At 48.8% G+C, this 26668-nt stretch overlaps 1 protein-coding gene across 5 annotated transcripts in view; it reads right to left on the bottom strand.

Moving 5' to 3' along the window:
* Nucleotides 1–18800, bottom strand: part of MAEA (macrophage erythroblast attacher, E3 ubiquitin ligase) — a 33478-nt gene extending 14678 nt beyond the window's left edge. For 3 of the 5 annotated variants that reach the window (XM_045881648.3, XM_045881650.3, XM_045881649.3), the window contains exon 1: nucleotides 18657–18800. In XM_045881648.3, coding sequence (XP_045737604.1) covers nucleotides 18657–18725 — 69 coding nt within the window. In that variant the 5' untranslated portion in view covers nucleotides 18726–18800. Of the gene's footprint in view, nucleotides 1–12818; nucleotides 13106–18656 lie in introns of all 5 variants that reach the window. The other 2 variants (XM_064584128.1, XM_045881652.2) reach the window with 2 other exon arrangements.
* Nucleotides 18801–26668: the final 7868 nt, after the last annotated feature.

Here is a 26668-nt window from a genome sequence, read left to right as displayed (position 1 = left end):
GGTGTGTGAGCAGCACCAGCAGTCCTACGTGTGGGACGCCCAGACCCCCTTCGTGGCGTTTTGTCAGGCACAGGTCCTAGGCCTCTAGCGCTCTAAAGACACGTCTACTCTAACACCTGGCTGAGGCCCACAGGAGCCCTGTGTGAACGGAGGGTCATTTGTGTTCCTGGATGCGGACACTAATGGGAAGACGCATGCTGTCCCCAAATCCACAGAGGCAGCATTAAGGGCACACTAACAAAATAATCCCGAAGTTCATCCAGAATAACAAACAGCTTAAGGAGACGACCAAAATGAGATCCATCAGATGTGAAAGCCTGCAGGGGCCTGCAATGGGCCCGGGGGTGCCGCAGACTTGGGATCCCGGGAAGGGGGCGCACAGACGGGTTGGGGCCTCAGCCCATCCGCAGAAACCACGGGTGCACATCTAACGCCTCTCCATCAGACAGTGCTCATTCGCCCCAGTGACAAAACCACCTTTCCCTACAGAACACCTGACAAAAGACCCAGGAAGGATGACATGTCACTGTTACCCTGCTGTCCTTCCAGAGAGAGTAGCTGCCAGCACTCCTCCCGGCCCTCGTCCTGGCTGTGGGTCTAGCGCTTCGCGCTCATCAGATGCTGCTCACGCGGCGTGGACACCCCGGTGGCCAGCGGTTCACCGTGGAAGTCCTCACTGCCAGCTCCAACAGCTGCCGGGCACCAATGTGTGCCAGGAAGGAGCTGGGATTCCCAGGAGCAGAGATGCCGACGGGACCTAGACACCAGCAGGGGGACCCTGCAGCAGGACTTCCCCATGACCCGGCCAGGGGTCCAGTACTGTCCGTGCCCCAGCTGCCACCCCCTCAGGCTGCCCTGGGGACACGGTGGCAGTGGGTAAAGAGTCCTGTCCACACCTCGGGTCTTACCAGCTCAAGAGGCAGAATGCCATTAGACAGACCACGTATGCCACCCAGGGAGGGCTCATCCCCAGCAGCCAGGTCTAGTAGCCTTTCCTGCAACCACGCCACAGTCTAGCACAAGCAAGACAGCAGAGTCTTTAGATGAAGCCAAAGGGCCGTCCTTAACGTGGAGTGGCACAGAGCGCCCGCAACACCCATACAACCGAGGTCCACCACCTAACCAGGCCTGTCCTGGCTTCAATCCCTGAAGAGCCTCCCACTGTGGCACGTGGACAAGGGTGAAGCTGCGAGCAGGTGGCCAGGTTCAGACACGAGCCCTGTCCTCCACGTCCAAAGAGCTCCCTGCCCTGAGCCTCAGTTTTGGCAAACGTACCTCATAACAACACAGCACAGCACAGCACAGAGACCCAGGTGCATGCATCTGCTAGACCCCTCCTGGACAAGAGGCCAGGCGGGTGGTGGGACGCTGACGCGCGCGTCCTCCCTTTCGGAATCTTGGGACTGTTCTCAGAGCCCCCACCCACCCCAGGGGCCCTGCAAACCGTCTGCTCCAGGGTAGGTGTGTGCTTCCAATCTGACGTGGCCGACACTTTCATAAAACACAATAAGCAGAATTACTGAAAAGTGAACTGCAATCCCATGATGTCCGCAACAACAGCTTCCAAGTTTTATTCTGATTCAGACATTACAATTACATTTCAAGAAATACAATCAAAGCAACCATAACATAGGAAAAGGGAAAAAGCCATACACCACACACACCGTCAGCCCAAGCACACACAGGTGACGGGAACGTCCCCGACTCCAGGCAGCTGAAATCCAGGTGAGCAGCAGGTGAGCGCCGTTATACACGCAGCAGGTCTCCCTGTGGTCAACGTACCCAGGCTCAGTGAACACCAGGTCCTGCCTTCTGCTCATGACACTCGGCCTGAGGCTCATCCCTCAGCCAAAGGGAAGGCAAAAGGAGACTCGGAAGCAACCGCTACAGGCTTGGTCTCCATGTTTAACTTTTATCCAAAAAGGAAGCAGGCAACACTCTTAATATTCACCTTCAGTCCATTATCGATATCCAGGCCCAGCAATTTATACTGTAAGGTTACAGCCCATGTTAATTCCTCTATCTTTTGATAAAAGAAACTAAGTCAGGACTTTGTACACTTCTTGGGGGCTGTGAGCCCCACTGTGCTCTTCACCACGTGGCCTGCGTCTTCCCCTGGACCTGAGTCAGCCCCTCAGCCTCCACTCCTGAGAGTCTGACCTCCCAATGGCCCGGATAGGCGCTTTCTATGGCTACTCTTCCCACCCAAGGACTCACGAGCTGCCCTCGGTGCTCCAGCCCCACACCCAGTCACAAGCTCCACAGGGCGGAGCTCTCAGGACCTCACCTTCTGCTGCCCACACCCCCACCTGTCCTGTGCCCCCCACCGGCCTGGAGCTCCCAGAATTTACGCCCAGAGCACCACCCCCACCCCGGGAGCACTAAGCAGCCTCCTGTGCCAGCTTCCGTCCCATGGACACCAGGCAGCTGGCCCCGGAAAGCTGCTCAGCGTTCTGCCCACAGGGCACCCAGCCTGGGGTCTTGCCTCCCCTGCCTTTCCCCAGCTATCCCCTGCTGCTCAGTCACCAGCAGCTCCTTCACAGGCTCCTCCCAAAAGGACTTTTGCCAAATGAAGGAATGGAATTTCAGAAATGCTGAAGATCCTGAACAAGCCAAACTATCATTCCAGAAGAAGGGCAAGATTAAGATACTTCTGGACATGCAGGGACTGCCAAGGTTAGCGCCCACAACCCTTTTCTGGGAGGAAAATTACTCAGAGAGCCCCTCGGTGAGACAAACAACAAAATCAATGAGAGGAAATAAGATACAGCAAAGGGCAGTGAGGAAGGACACCAGTAAACGATACAAGCTAGAGGGAAAGAAACCAATCCACAGCCTAAGAAATGTGGGTAAGGTGACTCTAAGTCCAAGGGATTTTGAAAGAATTCCAAAATAGAGGCAAATATTAAAATGTAGTCTTAAAAGCACAGGCAACAAAACCAAAAGCAGACAAATGGGATTACATCAAACATGAGACTCGTGCGAAGCGAAGGAAGCGATCTGCAGTGCGCAGCCCAGGATGGGGAGGGCACCCGGTGGAACACGCTCTGGTACCCGGGGCAGGCGGAAAACACCTCCACAGCAAAGACACAACACCCAGCCAAGGTGGGCAGACATTTCTCTGAAGAAGATACACAGTGGCCGACCCGCACGGGGAAAGGTGCTGAGCATCACCAACATCAGGGAAATGCGGGTCAAAACCACGGGCAGACCCCACCCCACCCCCCGCAGGACCGCTGCTCTTAAAGGAGCGGGACCGACAAGCCTCGGCGAGGACGTGGGGCGCAGCCGCCGTGGAAGACACCGCGGAGGGTCCTCAAAACACTAGGCACAGAATGAGCCCACAGCCCAGCCATTCCACGTCTGGGTGTGTTCCCCGGGGAACGGAGAGCAGGGTCTCGATGAGATGCCGGCACCCCCGTGTTCACGGCAGCATCATGCCCAGCAGCTGGGACAGGGAAGCACCCCAGTGTCCGTGGACGGGTGGACAGACTACCAAAATGTGGTGTATACACCCAATGGAATGTTATTCAGCCTTATAAAGAAGGAAATCTTACCATATGCTGCAACATGGATGAACCTGCAGGACATTATGCCAAGTGAAATAGCCAGTCACAAAAAGACTAAACTGTATGGTTCTTCTCCCGTGAGATACGGAGGGAGAGCAGCCAAACGATCAGAAACAGAAGGAAGGAGGGAGGCTACCGGGGGCTGGAGGAAAGGGGAGGGGTTTAATGGTGCAACAGACTGAATGTGTCCCCACCCTCGTAACACACAGACAAAAATACTACCCGCAACGGGAGGGCATACGGGGATGGAGCTTTGGGAGGTGACCGGGTTACAAGGGTGTGGCCCTCATGACTGGGATCAGCATCCTTCTAAAAGGACCACTGGCTGTCTTCACCACATGGGACACATGAAGAGGCCCTCACCAGAACCAGACCACCCTGGCACTCTCGTCTTGGACTTCCAGCCTCCAGGACTTGGGAGAAGAACTTTCTGTTGTTTATAAGCACCCAGTCAACCGCACTTTTAACTGCTCAACACAAACGTGTACATAGTTCCAGCTGTGCATGCTGAAAAGTTCTAGAGACCTTACATGCATACAGCTAATACTGCTGCACACTTAAAAGTGATGAAGATGGTTAGTTTCACGTTATGTCTGACCACAATAAAAAAATATTCCTACGACGCTGATAATACATGGCAACGGTATCTGATTCCAACAGCTACCATGAAGCTATATCGAACGAGACAGTGGGGCCCTGGTGCCGCCGTGCACCAGGATCGGTGCGGGGCAGAGAGCCCAGAAACGGACCCCCAACCAAGGAGCCCAGCAACCCAGGGCAGAGAGGACCTGCTCCACAACAATGCAGAACTGGACAGCCACATGGGAGAGGGAGGACCTCAGCCCGGACCTCACTCGGTCCGAAAAAATTCTTAAATGGCCACGGACTCAAACGTCAAAGCTAAAACTATAGAATTCTAGATGGGAACGTAGGAGAAAACCTTCACAACCTTAAGTAGGCAAAGATTTCTCACAGGGATACAGAATGCACTAACTATAAAAGAAAAATTCATTAATTAAACCTTATCAAACTAAAACTTTGAAAGACAATTATTTAAGACAAGCCACAGACGAGGAGAAAACATTCAGTGTATGTAAACCTAACAAAGGACTTATATCTAGAACGTATTTAAAACTTACAACTCAAGACCAAGAAGACAATCCCATTTTTAAAACGGGCAAAAGGTTTTAACAAAAAGTCACAAAAGAAGATATACAAAAGGCTAATAATAAAGACACATAACATCATTAGTCAGAAATATGCAAATTCAAGCCACAATGGGACACATGAGGGTTAGCTGTATGTGTTGTCAAGCTGACCAGGCCACACGGTGCAGACACAGGGTAGATGCGGCTCTGGGTGTGTCTGGAGAATCTCGTTTGAATGCTGGGCTGAGTGAAGCAGACTTTCGTCAGCTCTCCTGGGGCTCCTGCTTGCCCACTGCAGATCTTTTCAGCCCCCATAATCCCGTAAGCCAATTCTGTACAGTCAGTCTCAACCTCTCTCCCCTTCCCCCGTTTCCTCTCCCTGTGTCTCCCTCCCTTACTGGATGGTTCTGTTTCTCCGGAGAGCCCAAGACAGGACGCTACTGCATGCTAGGAAGACTTTCCACCACCTGCCGGCCAGGCTCAGGACACCTGGATGCTCTCACTGGCAGTGGTGTGGGTGATCCTCAGGAACAGAGTCTGGCTGTTTCTTACGACAGTAAACATACACATATCACATCATTCAGCAATTCCAATCCCAAGAGAAACAAACAGAGTAACCACAAAGAGACTGTATACAAATGCTCATTAGTAGTTTTATTCCTAAGCCCAAGACTGGAGCCATCTCAAACATACATCCATGGGGATGGTAAACTGCCCACTGACGTGGGGTGCCGCACAATGAAGCTCAGGCATGGGCAGGGGGAAAAGCGAGACACACAGTGCAGCTGTGGGGTCCCTTTATGGGATATGCCAACACCAGCAGACCAGTGGGAGGCTACTCCCCAGGGGACCCTTGGAAACAATGTCTGGAGACCTTTCGGATCTGTCACAACCTGGGTGTGTTTGTGAGCTTGCCAAACCACAAGAGGAAATTAAATGGAACAAAGAAAACCTTATCAATCTACCAAGAAGGAAACGAAACACAGACACACAAAAGCACAGGAGACAGAGAACAAAGATGGGGAGGGCAAGTCCACAATAGTGGTACTCACTATAAATCTGAATGGCCACAGAAAGATAACTAGAGCATACGTGGACAAAAGAAAAATGGAAAGGATAAAGCCACAGAGCAGTGCTGTCCAAGAGCACTGTGAGCTGTGTACGCACATAATCCTAAGTTTTCTAGCAGCCACATTAAAAAGAACGGGATGAAACGGATTTTGGTTTATTTTACTTAATCCAATGCACCCCGAATATTTCATTTATTAGACATTTTACATTATTTTTTCTCTTCATGCTAAGTCTTTAAAAGCCAGTACACATTTTATTTTACACTTAGAGCACGTATTTGGACCAGCAAAATTTCAAGTCCTCAACAGCCACACGGGGCTCAGGGCTGCTGTACTGGCTGGTGTAGCTACAGAAAACCTGTGGTGAGGTGTGGGGTCAACGGGACCCCACGTGTGGCTGGCAGGGAGCGTGTGGAGGGGATGTGACAGCAGTTATCAGAGCTCTGTCTGACCTCTGACCTGGCTACTCCAACACTGTGGCCTGATCCTAAAAGTTAACTGCACGTGTGTGCAGGCATAGGTCACGGGTTCTCTCCCCAGGTCAGCCGGCACTGTGCAGGAATGCTTTTTTTTCCTTCTTATGAAGGCTCCATGCGGGGCTTGAACTCACGACCCTGAGATTAAGACCCGAGCTGACATCAACAGTCAGAAGCTTAACCGACTGAGCCCCCCAGGCACCCCTGCATGAGTGCTCTTTAACTGTCTATTAAGTTGAGTCGTACAAAAATAACTGACAGGCCATCATTATGTTACCTTTTTTTTTTTAAAGATTTTATTTATTTATTTGAGAGAGAGAGTGAGAGAGAGAAAGAGCACAAGAGCGGGGAGCGGGAGAGGGAGAAGCAGACTCCCCGCTGAGCGGGGAGCCCGATGCGGGACTCGATCCAGGGACTCCAGGATCATGACCTGAGCCGAAGGCAGTCGCTTAACCAACTGAGCCACCCAGGCGCCCTATGTTACCAATTTTTAACTGAAATGTAACTCAGATACCATAAAACTCACCCTCTTAAAGTGTACAATTTAGTTTTTAATATAAACACAAGGTTGTACAACTATCACCGCAAAATACTTCCAGAACATTTCATCAACCCCAAGAGAAATCCCGTACCTATGAAGTCCTCCCCACGGTCAGGCAACTGACCACTAATAATCTACTCCCTGCCTACACGGATCTGCCCATCGCAGACACTTTGTACACATGGAATCATACATTTGACGACCTTTGGTCTGGCTTTTTTAACTTCGCAGAATGTTTTCACGGTTCAGTCACAATGTAACATGTACTTCATTCCTTTTTATGGCTGAAGAACAGTGTTCTGTCCCACAGGCATACCACATTTACTTACACATTCACATGTTTTTGGCTATTATGAGTAATAAGGCCACAAAGACTCCTGCACAAGCTTTTGTGGGGACACCTTTTCACTTCTTCGGGGGCTCTACCGAGGAGTGGAATTGCTGGCCACTCTCTGTTGAACTTTTTGAAGAACTGCAGGACTGCCTTTCAGTGTCTCTACCATTTTATGCGCCCCAGCACTGTCTGAGGGCTTCAGTTTCTCCACATCCTCATCCAACACTTGCTACCGTCCATCTTTCTGATTAGTCATTCTAGGGAGCATAAAGTGGTATCTCATTCTGGTTTTCAATTTGAATTTCATAAATGACTAATAATGTTGAATAGCTTCTTAATGCTTATTAGCTGTTTGTGTATCTTCTCTGGAAAAGTCTATTCAAACCCTTTGCTCATTTTAAAATTGGGATGTCATTACATTATTGAAGTTTAAGGACTCTTAGTAGATTCTGGACACTACTAGATTACCAGAGGTGACATGCAAACATTTCTCTCGATTCTGTCCTCGGAAGCATGAGCTTTTCACTTTTGAAGTCCAACCTACAATTGTTTTGGTTTCCTGTGCTTTAGGTGTTATATCTAAGAATCTTAGCTCTTACATTTCTTTGATCCATTTTGACTTAATGCTCATATACGGTGTGAGGGAAGGACCCAACTTCTTTCTTTTGCAAGTTGATATCCAGTTGTCTTGGAACCATTTGTTGAAAAGCCTCTTCCTTCCCTATGTAACTGTCCTAGCACCCTTACTGAGAATTACTATGTATGGGCTTATGTCTGGACTCTCAGTTCTAGCCCACTGATCTATCTTTAGCCTTTTAACCAGTAATCAAGAAGTGTAGTTTGTAGTAAGTTTTGAAAGTAAGAAATGTGAGCCCTACAACTTTGTTCTTTTCTAAGATTGCTATTGGCTGAATGTTTTGGTCCCCCCCACAAAATTCGTATGTTGAAGCCTTAGTCCCCAGTGTGATGGTTATCTGGAGTTGGGCGTCTGAAACAAAATTAGGTTCAGATGAGGTCACAAGTGTGGGGACTCCATAATGGGATCAATGTGAGCACACAGTGGGAAGGCAGCCATCTGCAAACCAAAATGAGGGTCACCAGGAACCAAATCTGATGGCCCCTTGCTCTTGGACCTCCCAGCCTCCAGAACTGTTAAGAAATAAATATCTGTTGTTTCAGTCACTCCAGTCTGTGGTATTTTGTTAGTGCAGCCTGAGTGGTCTCAGATGACTGTCTTGGCTATTCTGGACCCCTGCATTTCCATATGAATTTTAGGATTGGCTTCTCAATTTCTGCAAAAGAGCCAACTAGTGTTTCGATATGGATTGGATTGAATCTATAGATCAATTTATTGCTATCTTAACAGTGAAGTCTTATTCCTATTTTATTATTTTTCATGCTGTTATAAGTAAAATTGTTTTCCTCATTACTTTTCGATTGTCCATATCTAGAATATAGAAGTACAACTTATTTTTACATACTTATCTTGTATCCTGCAACATGGCTGAACTAGTTTATGAGTTCTGATAAGTTTTGTGTGTGTCTGTGTGTGTGTATTCCTTAGGACTTTCCATCTATGAGATCATTTCATCTGCAAATAGAGTTTTGTTTCTTCCTTTCCAATCTGAATGTCTGTTATTTCTTTTTCTTGCCTAACTGCCCTGATTACAATCTCCAGGACAATGGTGAATCAGAAGTGGCCAGAATGGACATCCTTGCTTCTTTGTCTTAGGGGAAAAAGTTTTCAGTCTTTTACCACTAAGCATGATGTTAGCTGTGGTTTTTGCATAGATGCTCTTTATCAGGTTAAGGAAGTTCTCTCCTTTTCCTAGTTTGTTAGGTGTTTTTACCATGAATAAGCATTGGATTCTGTCAAGTGCTTTTTTTCCTGTGTCTATTGAGATGATCATGTGGCTTTTGTCCTTTATACTGTTTTTTATACATGCTTTTTGCATGTTGAACCAACCCTGCAATCCTGGGGTAAATCCCGTTTACTCCTGGTACATAATCCTTTTCATATGTTGTCCGATACAGTTTGCTAGCGTGTTGTAGAGGATTTTAAGACCTATATTCATTCATAGGGAATACTGGTCTGTAGTTTTCTTGGATATGTGTGTCTAGTTTTGGTATCAGGGTAATACTGACCGCACAGAGTGAGTTGGGAAATGTTCCTTTCTCTTCTATTTTTTTGAAGAGCTTGTTAAGGATCAGTGTTAATTCTTCTTTAAACATTTAACAGAATTCACTAGTGAAGCCACTTCATCCTGAGCTTTTCTTTATGGAAAGTTTTTTTTTTTTTTAAATCTCTTTACATGTTATAAACCTATTCAACCATTGTCTTTTAACCCACAAAATAGCAATTTTACCCGGTTCAATCCAATACATTTTCCCTTTGTGCTCCTTGTCTAAAACTCAATAAGGAAAAGAGGTTTTGGATCTTTCCCATCAATGTGAATCAGCTCTTTATGGTTCATATTTGGTGGCTTTTTAAAATCGTTATTTGCTTTTAAATTCTGGTTCTATCTTATCTGAGTATACCAAAGATTTAAATATGTATTAATCAAATCCACTCAATTTTTCCTTGGTAATTTGTTGCATTATAGCTTTTAAGATCACAGCATTTCTCTTTTTAGTTAGCTGATGTTAAATTATATTTCCTTCAGTACATCTTTCCCCTTCAGTGACTCATAAAAAGTAATCCTTCCTGTTTTCATAATTGAAACAGAATCTGGCAAACACCATAAGTTAAGATTTGTATAAAACATCTGTACTTTCACCCAGCTCTATAGCAATCCTCCTACACTGTGTCATTTGCTTTAGTTTCTTCAAACCTTCTCCAATGTTTGCTGTGGGTTTTCTGACAGTATTTGCTGACAAAGAAATGCATCTTAGTTTGTCATCATGTTTTCAGCCATTTCTACCAGCACAGGAAGGAAGGATTTCCCCAATGTCATGGGACTTTTTATCTTTCACAATGAAGCAGCCTCAGAAGAGGTTTCTAACTATTCATCACAAAGCTAGGACATCTTCTGCAGCATTAGATGGCACTCTGCCTCATGTTCCCGTATGGCATGGGTCAGTCTCCCAGTGGCAATGGCTTCCTGCTCCCCCGGGCTCATCTCCCAAGCACAGCACACACCCTGAGGGAGGCGCATCCAGTTTCAGAAGGCTTCTTAAAGAAAATGACACTTCTGGTCAGCCTCGAGGGGGCTCTGAGGAGGAAGACCGTTCACAGAGTGGCTGACAGAGCTCGAGGCGGGAAGAGCACTGCCAGCACCTCTGTGCTCTCTTCTCTCAGTGCAAGACCGTCTCACCGGCCGTCCGCTGGGTACCTGCAGAAATCTTCTCGTGCCACTGGTCCGTTTTAGAAAGGGAGGTATGAGCAAAGCAACACGAGCTGCAACGCAGCGGAGTACCAGCCACCAACACCTGCATGCTGGGAGCACTAGGGCCTCCACGCGCTCAAGTGCCCTCCATGCCCCGGGACGGGATCACTGACCAAACACAGCACACCGACCATACATGGGCACTCGAACCAACCCGTGTATGTACCACCGGCCGAGCAGGCTGCCTCGCGGGTTAGCTATAAGGTGTGACTAGAAGCAACAGCTGTGCAACGAGGTTCACACCTGCCTCTGGCATCAGGCCCCACCCTCCTGGGTGCTTCCGATTACAAGTAAGAAATACGGGATCCAGCACAAAAAAGTCGGATGGTACCTCCAGTCATCAGTCTGTTCAGACATAACACTCTCTGCTGTTACTGGTCTTCCCTAGGCCTCCATGTTGTGGAGAAAGAAGAAACCATGTTGTGTCTCCTTCAGTATCCATCACGATGCCCAGTAAAGCTTACCCTGACATTTTATTTCTGTTGCTGTTAGGTTATTGTGAATGGGTATTTTCCCATGAGGTGCTTTAACTGGTTATTGCTGACACAGACTTTCTCATTAACTGTAGTAATTTTCCAATTAGCTTGTTTGTGTTCTCTGGGTATATAACATATTACGTCTCATCCATTCGAAGTTACATTTATTTCTGTTTCAATTTTTATTTCTTTGGACAGAATTGCCAAAATAATATTTAATAGTTCATTCGTTAACTGAAGAAATATTTCTTCTCTGCCCTCCATAAAACTTACAATCCCAGGGGTTAGAAACAAAGAGGCAAAATGCAGTATGACAGTAACAGCTAGGGAGGAAAACCGAGAAGAGGGAGATGGTAGGGCTCCCAGTTTAAATAAAGTGATCTCGCTAAGAAGGTGACACCTGAGCAAAGATCCAAGAAGGTGAGGGAGTAAGACAGACGAATACCTGAAGGAAGAGGATTCAAGGCAAAGTAAACAAGTACAAAGGCCCGGAGGCCCCCCACGCCAGCACATCTTCTAGCAGCAGGGAGACCGACCAATGGCTAAGTGCCCGAGGGGAGCAGAGGTGGAGGAAGAGGATGGGGAGGAGAAGGCCGAGGTGAAGTCACAGGGCCTGCAGAGCTACGCTAACAACCTCGCTCTGCACCCCAGGTAGCACAGGAAGCTACTAGGACAGGAGAACGGCACGGTGTGGTTCAGCGATGTGATGGCTGTGCTGGGCATGGGTGCAGCTGGGACTAGGCAGGAGGCTACTTCAACCCAGAGATGGTTTCTGCCATGGTGGCAGGAGGAGAGAAGGTAAGACGCAGTCAAATTCTGAATCCGTGTTGGAGCCAGAGCAGAAGGACATATGGATGCAAGCTGTGAGGACAGAGTGGTCAAGGCTTTAACCTGAGCCAAGGAAGACGGGGAGTAGGTTTGGGGAGGAGGCAGGTAAGTTAAGAAGTTCAGGTCTACGTATGCGGAGCTACCTACAGAGATCCAAGTGCGGCCACTGGATCCTGCGCTCTGGGACTGGGGACTAACCATCTGGGAGTCACTGGTACCCTCAGAGCATAGGAGACCACACGAGGTCACCAGCATGGCGGGTGGCCACACAGAGGTGGAGGGGCGGCTGTGAGCTGGGGAGGAACCCGGCCAGGGTGGCGAGCCTGGGGGCCAAACGGGACCGTGTTTCAGGGAGGAGGGGCTCACTGCAAGACACCGTAAGGATCCCTGGAGGCCTGGCCAAAGCCAGGGAGTGATGGAGCAAAACACAGCCTCTTGCCCTGAGGAGCACGTATTGTAATGAGGGCCTCTGACAGAAAAGCAAGCAGACTGAAGGCAGTTCTGTCAGACTGTGATCAAAGCTGTAAAGGAAATAAAACAGAGGAAGGGACAGAGAACAGGAGCCACAAACCCCAACTTCATTCAGGGCTAGGGCAGCAGTAAGCCCACCACCAGGCTGTCTTTGTCTTCGGGTCCCTTTGAAGCTAGAGACAGCCAACCGCAAGTTCTGGCCTCTGAGCTTAAGCATAAATGCTGAACAGCACTTCTGGGAGGCCCCGTGAGGGAGCCGGCAGCTTCCCCTCCCGTTCCTGCTGCCCACAAGCGGACTGGAGCCCTGCAGCCAATGTAGACCAACAAGGGGATCACGGATCCCAGAAAGATCACAGCAAACACAGGCATCAGGAACACACCCAGGTTTTTTTTTACCAAACCCTGCACGAGGGGCAGGAGGACACTGTCTTCACTTGGGATGGGCTGGCTGGGTGCCAAGGAGCACGAGGTCTGGGGCAGGGAGGCCAAGATCAGGCACTGCTGGGTTTTGCGTGGTACCTTCTGAGCCCCGCTCAGATGTGTAAGGAGACCGAGCAGGTGGCCGACGATCCATGTGGGAGTTCAGGGTGGGGCCTGGCTGGAGGCAGGAGTTGGAGACAGAGCACAGAGACCTCTCGAGGGCTGCCTGCTGCCAGACGACTCAACGACCCCCAGGCTGGAGGATGCACAGGAACGGCAAAGGCATCTGCAGAAGACGAGCCGTGAGGAAGCGAGAGAACGGCACCCGGGGGGCAAGTGAAGGAGGCGACTGCCCGGCAACTGGCCACTTAGCAGCGTCAAGTCAACTGTGACAAAAACATTTTCATGGAATGTTAGGGGCAAAACTTCTGACTTGAACCCGGAGAGACACACGGGAGGAGGGGCAGGAAAAGGAGGCAGCAGCTGGAAGAGGACATGGGGCAATGAGAGCCATGTGCATGCTGATGCGTCCCAGTAAAAAGGGGAAACTGAGATGGGAGGGGAGAGATGCAAGTGCTGGAGCCGCAGGCCAGACGGGCAGGCTCGGGGCACAGCTGGCCACTGGTGGGGCAGCTCCCCCACAAGGTACAAGCAGACCCAAGGAGGGCGGTAGCTGTCACGAGGGAAAAGTGGGTGACGAGGCCAGGCTCGGGCCACGTGGGCCAGGAGCCGCACGCAGGAAGCGGGGGCCGTGCAGTACCCAGGGTTCCCAGTCAGGAGGTGACGGTCAGTGAGACCGTCAGCACAGGTGGCTGTTTCTCTCCATTAGCCACATTCAGCTGAAGAGTTAGCTGGGTTGTTAGACTATTTAATAATACCTAGTTTCTATCACTTAGTTGTTACTCAAACAGTGAATAAATCTTTTTCTCAGAAAGCTTTCAAACTACTGCACCCAGGGATAAAGATTGTAAAACAACGTACTCCTAAAAAAGACCAACAGGCGCCCCTGGCAGACCGTGCTCTGCCGGGTTTCGGTCCGCACCGAGCGGCCCCACTGGGGGGGCACATGCCGCAACAGCAGCCAGCCTCCTCCCAGCTTGCTCTCCACTCCTGCTGGCCTGCACACACGGTCCGTGGCGAGGTCCAAGCCCTCAGGGACCCACTGTCATGGCCTCTGTGTGGCTCTGGGAACACCCTGAGCCCTATCGCTCCAATGGGACTGTGTGCCAATGGCACTAGGGTCTGCCAAGACTTCAGCACAGCCCACAGAGCTTTCTGCCAACGTGCAAGTGCCCTGGCTGCCCACTGAAGACCATCGCACCCCCTGTGGGCCATGCCCCACGCGTGCCTGACTCTACTCGTTCAAGGGTCGGAAATGTTCTGCATCCACTCGTTTAACGGCCTCCCTCCTGCCAAACCTAGTGGCAACAGGACAGGGACCTCACTTGTCTTTTTCTCTGTGACACACCAGCGTCACCGGCAGTGCCCACCGAGCGTGCAGAGGTTCTTCAAGAGCAGCAAGGAGCAAGAGGCCTTCAGGGTCTGGCACCTCGGCTCTGGGGTGCCTCGCGGTGGCTCTGTGAGGGAGAAGCAACAGCAAGCCCCACCTTGAGACCTAATACTAAGCATCTGTTGCACAGCTGCCCCTGCCCACTGCTGAAGCTGCTTGCCTGGGGCTGGGTTTGAATTGGCTCTGGCACACCCCACCGCTACAGAGAATGGGAAGCTGGGAAGCCCCATTTCCTGGCATGAAGCTTGTTTAAAATAACACGAACGGCCTGCAGCTAGCAGGGCACCCACCCTGACGTGGACCCGCACCTGTCCCCGGAGGCCCATACCACCCCAGCGTTCTCGTCTGTGGCCAAGTATCCGAGCAGTGGCGTGAGAGACAAGAGGAGAAGCTCAGGAGGATGCAAAGGGTAAGAAGAAAGCACTTCAACCGTGCTCTAGCTCTGGCAGGATTCTGGAAGGCAAAGGCAGTCCGAGGCTCTTTCGGGTAAGAGCAGACAGTGCTCTGGAGGTCTGACAAGGTTGGAGCCTGAGAAGAGGAAGGGCATCACACATAGATGCCTGCCCCAAGCCAGAGAGAGAGTCGGCGTCCTTCAAGTGATACAACCACCTCTGAGAGAAGAAACGGCTCACTCTGTAAACCAAAAAATCTAAAGTAAAAAAAAGTGAGGACCTAGCCTACCGCCACCCTCCCGGACTCAGCATACTTGGGATTTTGTCTCTTAAGGCCAAACACTCACGCTTACCACTGTTTCTCAAACTTGAGAACACAAGATCCCCTAAATCCAGCCAGGACCAAGCTGGAAAAGTTGTAACTTTAGGCATATAATTGGCACCCAGACTTTCTATAACAGGCACAAACCCAGGCTTAGAAATTGCAGACCAGTATTTGGTCAACAAGACTGTCACCAAATTAAAAGAAGAACATTTCAACAGTCCTATAGAGAATTCAGAGACACAAAAGAATACGCCCACAAACCCAGCTGGGAGCAATGCCCCATGCCCCGCCCCCCCCAGCCTGTCACGCGTGAAGAAGAGAGGGCAGCTGGGATGGGGGACTGAGCTGGGTCAGGCTGGGAGGACCAAGAAGAGGCCCCAGGTGAGCACCAAGAGAGGCACAGGTGAGACTCAAGGTGAGGAGTCAGGGGGTCCAGAGCCAGGGCTCCCAGGGACCAATGCCAGACCCTTTCTCCTGGGCTGTGAAGACCCCCACCTGATTTGGGTAGTGGTAAAGAAGGTCTCTAAAATATTACTTTACTTCAGTTTTCTGAGGGGAAAAACAGAAGTCAATATACCAAAATATTAACAGGATGATTAGCAGAATAATTCGGAAAGTAAACATAAATCACTTTTATAAGAGAACACTTTTTTTTTTTAAAAGATTTTATTTATTTGAGGGAGAGTGAGCACGAGCAGGGGGAGCAGAAGAGCGAGAAGCAGACTCCCTACTGAGCAAGGAGCCTGATGCAGAACTCAATCCCAGGACCCTGAGTTCATGACCTGAGCTGAAGGCAGACGCTTCACCAACTGAGCCAGCCAGGTGCCCCCAAGAGAATACTTTTAAAAGCATAATTAAAACAGGGCCTCCAGTTCAAGGAGCTCACAGGTAGACTCACAGCCAGGCCCAGAACACAAAAGTGTGTCCCACGAACCCCACTCTCCCTGCTGTTTTAAGAACATAAAAACAAGTTCCACAAAGCAAAATCCACTCCAGTGGTTCTCACCAGGGCGATTCTGCCCCCCAGGGGACATCTAGCAATGTCTGGAGACATTTTGGGGGTGGACAGAAGCCAGGGGTACCGCTAAACTTCCTATAATGCACAGCCCCCACTACAAAGAACCACCCAGCCCGAAGGTCCACAGGCTATTGAGAGGCCTGTGCTGGCCCAGCTCCCCCCAGGACTGAGGGCTCAGTGAAGAGAGGGTGTCCAGCTCAACGCATGCGGCTGCATATGTCACGACCATGCCATTCTCTACCCACTGTACCAGGAGGCAAGACCAGTGCCCACCAGGTACCCAGGAGCCCCCCACCAGCCCTGGGGCTGTGAGGAACCTGGCCGGGTTTGCCAATCCTCTGAATAGCAAGGAACCTCCATTGAGTCCAAGGAGGAACTGCCTGTCAAGAAAGCAAGGAGCACTCGGCTCCTGGTACCCTGCATACACCTTTCAGAACTCCAGCCCCCCGACCCTCACTCCCCTCTCCCTGCTGTCTGCACAGTGCCCCTGCCGCCCTGAGGCACCTGCATCTGGACCGTGCTCAAGACCGTGACCAGCACAGCTCCTAAGTATTCTGTATTAATTCTGTATTAACTTATGCTTCTAAGTCAAGGGTCCCTAGTTTCCCAGTGAAATTTCCGCATTATCCAGTAGGAATCACTCCTAAAAACATCTAGAAAAAAACGTCAACTCTCAACAATGACACATGTTGATCCAGACAATCTGTGAGGGAAAATGGTGGAAGTAACTTCTCTGATTTCAAAAATTCACTTAAATCATTCTAAAGCAAAAGTAAAACTCCTTTTAACCGGGCAAGCTCACTTGAAATGACACTGTAATATCTCTTTACCTGTATAACTATCTGCAGGATTGTTTTTAATCAAAGGCTATTTAATAAGTCTGGAAATCAATCACGGTCAGGATTATAAAACCACAGAAGAGAACCTGGAGGGGAAATCCCTTCCTGTCTGCTGTTGCCCACACTCACCAGCCAGTCCCAAACATGATAAACTGCCACAGTTCTGTCAGTTCCAACGTCAGACCTGGGGGTAGGCTGAGTGAGACAACAGCCCAGCAATTAACGGCTCCCCCACGAAAGCCTCATTTATTTGTTTGTTTGGTGGGGGAAGGAGGGATAAACATCAACCCAAATGATGTTTCGTTGGGGGCCTCAGGTGGGGTGATGTCATGGTTTCTCTGAGCCACAGGGTCTTCAAGGAGTTGAATACAAAAACACCCACCACCTAATCCTAAAAGGGCCTGGACAACAGGCATCTGGTACGAGTGGCAGCGCTCCCCTATCCTCCCTGATCAAACAAGGTACAGAGAAACGGCACTGCTCCACCGCTAGTCAATGAAAAGCAACAAAACCTCGCTTCTGCTTTCGGGCGAGGACTGCCCAGGGCAGTCTGACTCGAGTAGTGACGACTACTCCAGGCAGCACGGAGTCCCCCGATCCACCTGGGGTGGCCCTGGAGCTATCATTACCCACGTGTGACAGAAGTCAGCAATCTCAGAGCAGGTAAGTACCCTGCCTGAGGTCTCCCTGTCAGTGATGAACAAAGTGGTGCGGTATTCGAACCCACCACGCCGCACCCACCACCCCCTGTCGCCACTGAGGGGGATGGGGATGCAGGGGTCTTCCAGGAGGAGAGAAAAGCTTCCTGGCCTCTCAGGGAAGGCGTTCAGAATCACAAATGCCCAGCCACGGTTCTCCTGGGAACGTTATGACCTTGATCGCCTACGGAACTTGTTTCCAGGTGCTTTGTTCTCGTCATCATCAAATCCTCCGCTAACTAGGTAAAGAGCAAGTGCGGCCCCTCCCACTAGAGACCCGGACTTCATGCTCACGGAAGGCGACTTGGCTAAGTGGCCATCCAAGGTCACGCAACTGGCAACCGAGTGGCAAAGGCTGTATTTCAGGTTTGGTGACGCCCCACAAGATGGGTGCCCATTAGGTCGTTAGGTCTCTCTTTACAGGTTCCCTAATTAGAGACTGGAAGGCAACACATCAACACCTTCTGACGTTAGGCTTCCGGGAGGACAGCTGGACACCAACCGTCGGGCACTCCTGCTGGGCGCCCGCGACCCCACACCCTGGAAACCCCGGTCTCCATCCCAGCCCCCAAAGTCACCAGCCTGCCTACCGCAAAATGTCACTGGGGCAGTTCACCTTTTTTTTTGTTCCTTTCTTTCTTTTTTTAGGGCGAAGGGGCCACAATCGGGCTCCGGAGGGCGAAGCGGGGCGCCAGACAGACGCGCTCCACGCCCTGCCACGAAGTCCTCGAAGGCCGGGCAGGCAATGGACGGCCCCACGCCACACCCGCCCGGCCCGAAGGACCCCAGATCCCGGAAAGCCCGGCCTCCCAGACCCGCCGCCGCCGGGAAGCCCGGGGGACCGGCCTCACAGGCCCCCCAGACTCCAGGGAGGCCGGCCCTTCAGACCCCCAGACCTTGGAGAACAAGGCCCTGCAGACCCTCGGATCTTGGGGAGCGCGGCCCTGCCGACCCCCAGACCCCGGGAGACCCGGGAGCCTGGCTCCGCGGAGCCCCCAGACCCCGCAAGCCCGGCCCCGCAGAAGCCCCCAGACCCCGCCCGGTGCCCCAGGCCGCGCCCCGGCCCCCACCCTGACCCTCCTCCCCTCCCTCCGACCCCCCGCGGTCCGCGGGCACCAGCCAAGCGCGGCCGCTCGCCCGGCCCTCAGACCCCACCTTGAGGGTCGGGTACTCCTGCACCTTCAGGGTCATGGAGAGCTGAGCAGCTGACTCCTGCACCGCCATCTTGAATCGGCCAAAACATTAGCGGGTGGGGGAAGCGCCGCGCGCGGCACGCCGGGTAGTGACGTCGCGCCCTCCGGCGGGGGCGGGGCGGGGCGGGGCGAGCCGACGCGCCCGCTCCAATCGCGTCCGCCCACCAGACCGCGGCGGCGGAGGAGGCGCGGCCGCGGCGTGCGCGCGGAGAGGCGTCCGGCCCGACCAATCATCTCTGGCCTTTCTCTCGTTCAGCCAATCAGCGGGAAGCCCGGCTGGGCGGTTTCCTCCTTGAACCCGCGGCCGGGAAAGACAGGCCCTCCGGCCGGGATGCTCCGGCCCGTGCGGGCTTGTGCGCGCGGGGGTCCAGGGCGCCCCCCGGGTAGGGAGGCTGAGGACTGACGAGGCGCGCAGCTGGGGGGGTGCCTGGGCTCCCGGGAGGCGGTCCCCGAGACGGTGTCCCTCCCTCGTGGTAGTGGCCCAGTCGTGTGCGGGCCACCTGAGCGTCCGCCACGTACTTTCCATCGGGCTCCGTGCGGCCGAGTAGCAGCTGCTGGAGTCCCAACGGAGAGCCTTAGGTTCCTGTTGGGCGAGGAGAGGCGGAGTTTTTGTAACTGATTTTCGGGAAAGAAGCTCCCAAAGTGTGCTCTCCCCACCGGTGGCACGTGGCCCTGGGTCCAACACGGTGCTGTAGTTCCTTTCCAACCATTTCACATTCTGTCCTTCCAAAATAATCCTCTTAGTCCCCCTTTTAAACAGAAATGAAATGAGGTTTCATTAATTAGGGGACGACTTTCAAATTAAACCATTTCTCGTGTTTCACATTCATTCCTGAGACAATTTGTTAAAACTTAAACTCAGTGTTGGAAAAACACCTAAGACGACACAAGGGGGGGCTGCTATTGGGGGAGCGGGAGCCACCTCGGCCCTCTGCCCCCCACCTCTGCCCAGCCCCCCATGCCATGCAGGTGATGAGAGAACCATCCTGGGGTGAGAAGCAGTTTCCTGTCTGGATCAAGCCAAGTTCCTTGTACCCAGTTGCATCAGCATGAGTGAATTGATCAGGATAATCAGAAGATGCTTACAGCTCAATACTAATCAAGCCTTCTCCCCGTCGGTGAATAGATGCAACATGTCCATGCTCATTTCCAAAGTGTGAAAGTGAGGAGGAAGATAGATTCCTCCTCTGTGTATGGTACATGCCTCTCAGGAGACATTGGGAATGAAATTGGTGTAAGACTAGGGGCTCCTGGCTGGCTCAGTCCGTTAAGTGTGGGACTCTTGGTTTCGGCTCAGGTCATGATCTCAGGATCATGGGGCACTGGGCTCTGCACCCAGTGGGGAATCTGCTTGGGATTCTCTCCCTCTGCCCCTCCCCCAATTTGCACAAAAGTGCACACATCCTCTCTTTCTCAAATAGATAAATCTTTTTAAAAAAAGAAATTGGTGTAAGACAAGAAAAATGCACCTTTCTATGGGAGAAGATATTTGCAAATATCTTATCGGATAAAGGGCTAGTATCCAAAATCTATAAAGAACTTATCAGGGTACCTGGGTGGCTCAGTTGTTGGGCGTCTGTCTTCGGCTCAGGCCATGATCCCAGGGTCCTGGGATCGAGCCCCGCATGGGGCTCCCTGCTCCGCGGGAGGCCTGCTTCTCCTCTCCCACTCTCCCTGCTTGTGTTCCCTCTCTCGCTGTGTCTCTCTGTCCAAAAAATAAATAAAAAATCTTAAAAAAAAAAAACTTATCAAAGTCAACACCCAAAGAACAAATAATCCAGTTAGGAAATGGGGAGAAGACACATACAAACATTTCTACAAAGAAGACGCACAAATGGCTGACACATGAAAAAATGCTCAACATCACTCAGAATCAGGGAAATAGAAATCAAAACCACAATGAGATACAACTTCACACTGGACAGAATGGCTAAAATTAATAAGTCAGGAAACAACAAATGTTGGCGAGGATGTGGAGAAAGGGACCACCTTACACTGTTGGTGGGAATGCAAGCTGGTGCAGCCACTCTGGAAAATGGTATGGAGGTTCCTCGAAAATTTTAAAAAAGAGCTACCGTATGACCCAGCAATTGCAATACTAGGTATTTACCCCAAAGATACAAATGTTGTGATCCGAAGGGACATGTGCACCCCAATGTTCATAGCAGCAATGTCCACAATAGCCAAACTATGGAAAGAGCCTAGATGTCCATCAACAGATGAATGGATAAAGAAGATGTGGTATATATATATATACACAATGGAATATTATGCAGCCATCAAAAAATTGAAATCTTGCCAATTGCAACGATGTGGATGGAACTGGAGGGTATTATGCTAAACGAAATAAGTCAATCGGAGAAAGACAAGTATCATATGATCTCACTGATATGAGGAATTTGAGAAACAAGACAGAGGATCATAGGGGAAGGGAGGGAAAAATGAAACAAAATGAAACCAGAGAGGGAGACAAACCATAAGAGACTCTTAATCTCAGGAAACAAACTGAGGGTTGCTGGAGTGGAGGGGGATGGGAGGGATGGGGTGGCTGGGTGATGGACATTGGGGAGGGTATGTGCTATGGTGAGCGCTGTGAATTGTGTAAGACTGATGAATCACAGACTGAAACAAATAATATATTATGTTAATTTTTTTAAAAAGGGGAAAAAAAGGGATGTTACCAACTGTGATTGATCCCAGATCTAATCATAGTTCATCAGAGTAGTAGTGTTCCCATCTAGTTCTAGGAATTTGTTTTTGTATTTCAAGGAGAAAAACAGAGCTTGAAATTTCCATGTGCAGCTTTGGAAAACTACATTATGTAACCAAGGTTGTCTTGTTTTAAATTTTTAGGAGTTTAAACATAAAATACTGTGGTAATTGAAACCAAAGGTGGTTGAGAACGGAGTCTGGAGGCAGGCAGGGGGAGCTCCAGCCCTACCACTCCCGGTCAACCGCAGACCCAACAGGAAGACGGGCACCTTGCACCTGGATATTACCTTAGCTACCACTCTACCATCCCCGCAGGAAGAAGGAGGGTTTCCTCCTCCCCCAGCAACAGCCCAGCCAGTGAGAGACAATTACAGCCCAGCCAATGAGAGACAGTCAGAGCCCCGCCAATGAGAGACCGCCACAGCCCGGCCAATGAGAGACACTCACAGCCCGGCCAATGAGAGACAGTCACAGCCCCGCCAATGAGAGACTGTCACAGCCCGGCCAATGAGAGACACTCACAGCCCCGCCAATGAGAGACAGTCAGAGCCCCGCCAATGAGAGACAGTCACAGCCCGGCCAATGAGAGACAGTCACAGCCCAAGGTGGAGAATTTTCAATTCTTACTCTGGAATACCTACTGTCTGAGCAGTTTTGTAAATGTAATGTACTCGTCACTGTACTTACCTGCATTCCAGAATTTAAGATGTTTACTGTAAGTTTTTTTTTAAAGACTTTACCTGGGACCTGATTCACTGAAATTTATCACTTCTCTTTAAAAACAGTTGGTCTTGTGAATTTTCTTTGAGTCTTCTCCTTTGTTGTGTACTTAAAATCACTATTGAATCCCTTGAAATGCTTCAAGGGTAACCTTGGGTTTCTGGCACCTTGTCTCTAATGTTTCTTTTGTAATTGGAATAGCTAACAGCTTGGTCACCCTGTCTCAAGCTTTCACCTCTAAATAAAATCCATTGAACTGAAACAACAACAACAACAACAACAACCACCTCCAATGAGAAGACACTACACTTAAACTCCTAGTTTACCCCAATGGACTTTCTGTTTACAACAGCCCTCCCAGCCCCCATTTCCTCTATAAATGGGCCTCCTCTGCCTTATTCTCCTGACCTATCTATGGTTTTGCCCTGGGTTGTTGGCCCTGCACTGCAGTCCTCTGCTATTCCCGAGTAAACCCAGTTTTGCTGGGAAAATAACTAGGAAAAATAGTTCTATTTTGAAGGTTAATACATTACATTCTAAGTTGTCAATAAAATAAATCCTCGTTATCTTTATGCTCTTTCCCAAAAGGAAATGCCATTTGATCATTCCAAGAGACATTAAGTCTTCACTAGAGTAACAGAACCTGCCAAGTTTTTTTAAAAATTGAGATATATTCTACAAACAACATTGTGTGTAAGTTTAAGGTATACAATGTATTGATTTGATACATTTACATTACAACATAATTGCTATTGTAGATTTGGGAATACCGCCATGGGTCATATAACTGCCATTTCTTCCACTGCTGAGAACAATTCAGATCTGATCACTGAGCAAGTTTAATGCTCATAATACATTTTTGTTGTCTGTAATCACTGTACTGTGTATTAGGTCTCTGGGACTGACTGACTTACTAGTTCCGGTATGTATCTGTAAGCCATATCTCTCCCATCCCCCCATCCTGCAACCCCTGGTAACCATCATTAACTCGCTGCTTATGATTTCAGCTTTTTTAGGTTCCACATATAAGAGATATGAATCATGAAGTATTTGTCTTTGTCTGACTTACATTACTCAGCATAATGTCCTCAAGGTCCATCCACTGTTGCAAATGGCAGAATTTCCTCTTTTCTCATTGCTGAGTAGTAGTCCATTATATATATGCACACCACATCTTCTTTATCCATTCATCCATTGAGGGACACAGGTTATTTCAAATCTTTTTTTTTTTTTTTAATAATGGTACCCTAAACACTGGAGTACATATGTCTCTTTGGTATTCTGTTTTCATTTCCTTTGGATGTATACCCACAAGTGGGATTGCTGAATCATATAGTTCTATTTTTAACTTTTTGAGGAAACTCCATATTGTTCTCGATGGTGGCTGAACCAGTTTACATTCCCACCAACAGTGCACAAGGGCACCCTTTTCCCACATCCTCACCAACACTTGTTATCTCTTGTCTTTTTGAGACTAGCCATTCTTACAGGTGTAAGGCAATATCTCATCATGCTTTTGATTTGCATTTCCCTGGTGATTAGTGATATTGGGAACCTGCTCATGTACCTGTTGGCTATTTGGATGTCTTCTTTGGAAAAATTCAGTTTTGGTCTAGTTTCTCTGCCCATTTTTAAGCTGGATTGTTTGGGGTTTTTGTTGTTGTTGTTGTTGTTGTTGAGTTTATGAGTTCTTGATAGATTTTGGATATTAACCCTGAATATATGGTTTACAAAAATTGTCTTCCATTTTGTGGATTGTCTTTTCATTTTGTTGGTGGCTTATTTTGCTGTGCAGAAGCTTTTAAGTTTGACGTAGTTGCACTTGACTTTTTCTTTTGTTGTTTGTGCTTTTGGTATCATAAAAAATTCATTGCCAAGAGCAATATTGAGCAGTTTTTTCCCTGTTTCCTTTTAGGAATTTTAGGTTTTCAGGTCTGAAGCTTAAGACTGATGCATTTTGAGTTGATTTCCATGAGTGGTGTGAGAAGGGGGTCCAATTTCATTCTTCTGTATGTGGTTATCTTGTTTTCCCAGCGCCACTTGTTGAAGAGACTACTCTTTCCCTACTGGATGTTCTTGGCTCCTTTATCAAATATTAGTTGACCATATAGGTGAGGTTTATTTCTGGTCTCTCTATTCTGTTCTATTGGTCTATGTGTCTATTTTTATGTCAGTAATACACTGTTTTAGTTAATATAGCTTTGTAGTATAGCTTCAAATCACAGCCAACTTTTTATAGAAGGATTTCTACTCACCTAGTGAACTCTCTATAAGGATCTTTAAGCCTCAGTTGTCAAGCATGGCCCCCCAAAATGCACTGGCCATAATAGCTGACAAAAAGCAGGGCAAATGGGGGTGTATAAGAAAACTCTGAAATGCTATTCAAGGTTCCCAATTCCTAATAGAAGTGTACCAAGTTAATGCTCTTGTAGTAATAGGGAACTCTTTGGTTTGTTTTCTAAACAGTTACACACAGGAAAACTGCTCAGTAGGAAATTTGAATAATTTATAATTTTGGTCTGGTTCCTAAAAGGTCCAGAGAAAAAATGAGTGACATTTCTTCTGTTTTGGATTTTCTCTGATCTAAGAGTTCAAACTACTGTCTGCTTTGGTAGAGAAACAAGCAGTTAAATCAGTTTCATGTCTTAGGACAGTGCAAGAAGCTACAGAATACTGAAAGTCAAAGCATTAAAGTTCAGATGCACTCCATTTAGCTTTTGTCTTAAAGATATAGATTATCTATGTTTTGTGTTAACTGTGACTAAAATATGTAGAAAGTTATTGTATTTTTTTATTTATTTGAGAGAAAGCACCGGTGAGAGGGGCAGAGGGAGAGGGAGAAGCAAACTCCTTGCTGAGCGCAGAGACTGACTTATGGCTCTATCCCAGGACCCATGAGATCAAGACCTGAGCCAAAACCAAGAATCAGATGCTTAACTGACTGTGCCATCCAGGAGCCCTTAAAGTTCTTGTATTTTTAAGAGGATTTCAGTAATCACTTTTAGGTCAAAAGTCTGTGAACATTAATAAAGGCAAACAACTAAAACTGGAGTCAGGAGGCCAGAGATGACAACTCTCCTGCCTGCCACTCCACATCAATCACAGGAAAAACCATCAGTTACAGGCCCCACAGAAGAACCTTCACCAGGAAAGACTCACCAGCTACAGGCCCTCCTACAAGAAACCCACCACCCCTGCAGCTCAGCCAGCGAGAACCCTCATCACCCTGAACCCCTACTTTTCTGCAGTGGACCTTCCTTCAAACAGCCCTTCCCAACATCCTCCTTCTCCAAGTAATAATGTTTCTCTCCTTTGTTTCTCGGACTTGCCTATGGTTTTGTTGCCACTTGCTTGTCCCAGATTGCAATTATTTCCTATTCCCAAATAAACCCATTTTGCTGGTAAAATAACTGGATGTTTTATTATTAATGTTAACACAACCATCAAAATTGTCCACTCTAATTGCATGTCAATTGTGAATAAAACATAGCAAAAGGAGACATTGGCTATTTATAGATATTAATGTCAAGTTAAACATTTCCAAGTCCAACCTAGGATAGACAATTGATGCTTCCTAGTACTTCATGGGGCTCACTATTTGCTATTTTTGTGGAAGTACCACAGAAAGATCACAACGAGACTACTTCAGACTGTATGTGTTGCAGGTCATGATTTACCTTTGTGTATTTTCATGTGTGTAGAGTATCTGTTAGGGGAAGTAATTTTCTGTACCGGGGGGAAAAGTAGTATTACTGCATATGATCTCTTGACCCCCAGCTTCCCATCAGCTACTCTTCTTGCTGCATGCACCTGTCCACACGGGTAACTTTTAATATGTACATTTTTACACTATGTGAATTCTTAATCAGCCTGTCTTGTTCAGATTGGATATGTCATTATTCCTGACATTCTTGTAACTACTGTGTGATATTCCTATAAGAAATACTACTTTTAAAAAAAGGATTTTGTGGGGGCGCCTGGGTGGCTCAGTCGTTAAGCGTCTGCCTTCGGCTCAGGTCATGATCCCAGGGTCCTGGGATCGAGCCCCACGTCCTGGGATCGAGCCCTGCGTCCTGGGATCGAGCTCCACATCGGGCTCCCTGCTCGGCGGGAAGCCTGCTTCTCCCTCTCCCACTCCCCCTGCTTGTGTTCCCTCTCTCGCCGTGTCTCTCTCTGTCAATAAATAAATAAATAAATAAATAATCTTCTTTTAAAAAAAAAAAGGATTTTGTTATTTATTTATTTATTTATTTAGAGAGAGAGCATGTGTGAGTGGGGGGAGGGCCAGAGGGAGAGGGAGAGAGACCCCCAAGCAGACTCCCCGCTGCGCAGGGAGCCCAACACAGGGCCAATCCCATGACCCTGAGATCATGACCTGAGCCAAAATCAAGAGTTGGATGCTCAACTGACTGGGCCACCCAGGCGCCCCAGAAATACTGCTTTAAAAAAAAAAACAAAATACCACACTGAAAGGGGTAACATATCCCACATTTTAGTGGGTGATCAGTTTATATACAGGATCTTTAGAAGGAGTACTTTTTT

The sequence above is a fragment of the Mirounga angustirostris genome, unplaced genomic scaffold (assembly GCF_029215605.1).
Source record: "Mirounga angustirostris isolate CCGP_5_RB_7025 unplaced genomic scaffold, mMirAng1.0.hap1 SCAF_2, whole genome shotgun sequence".
NCBI classification, from domain to species: Eukaryota; Metazoa; Chordata; class Mammalia; order Carnivora; family Phocidae; genus Mirounga; species Mirounga angustirostris.
The sequence above is the reverse complement of the archived record's forward strand: the minus strand, read 5'-3'. Positions and strand labels throughout refer to the sequence as shown.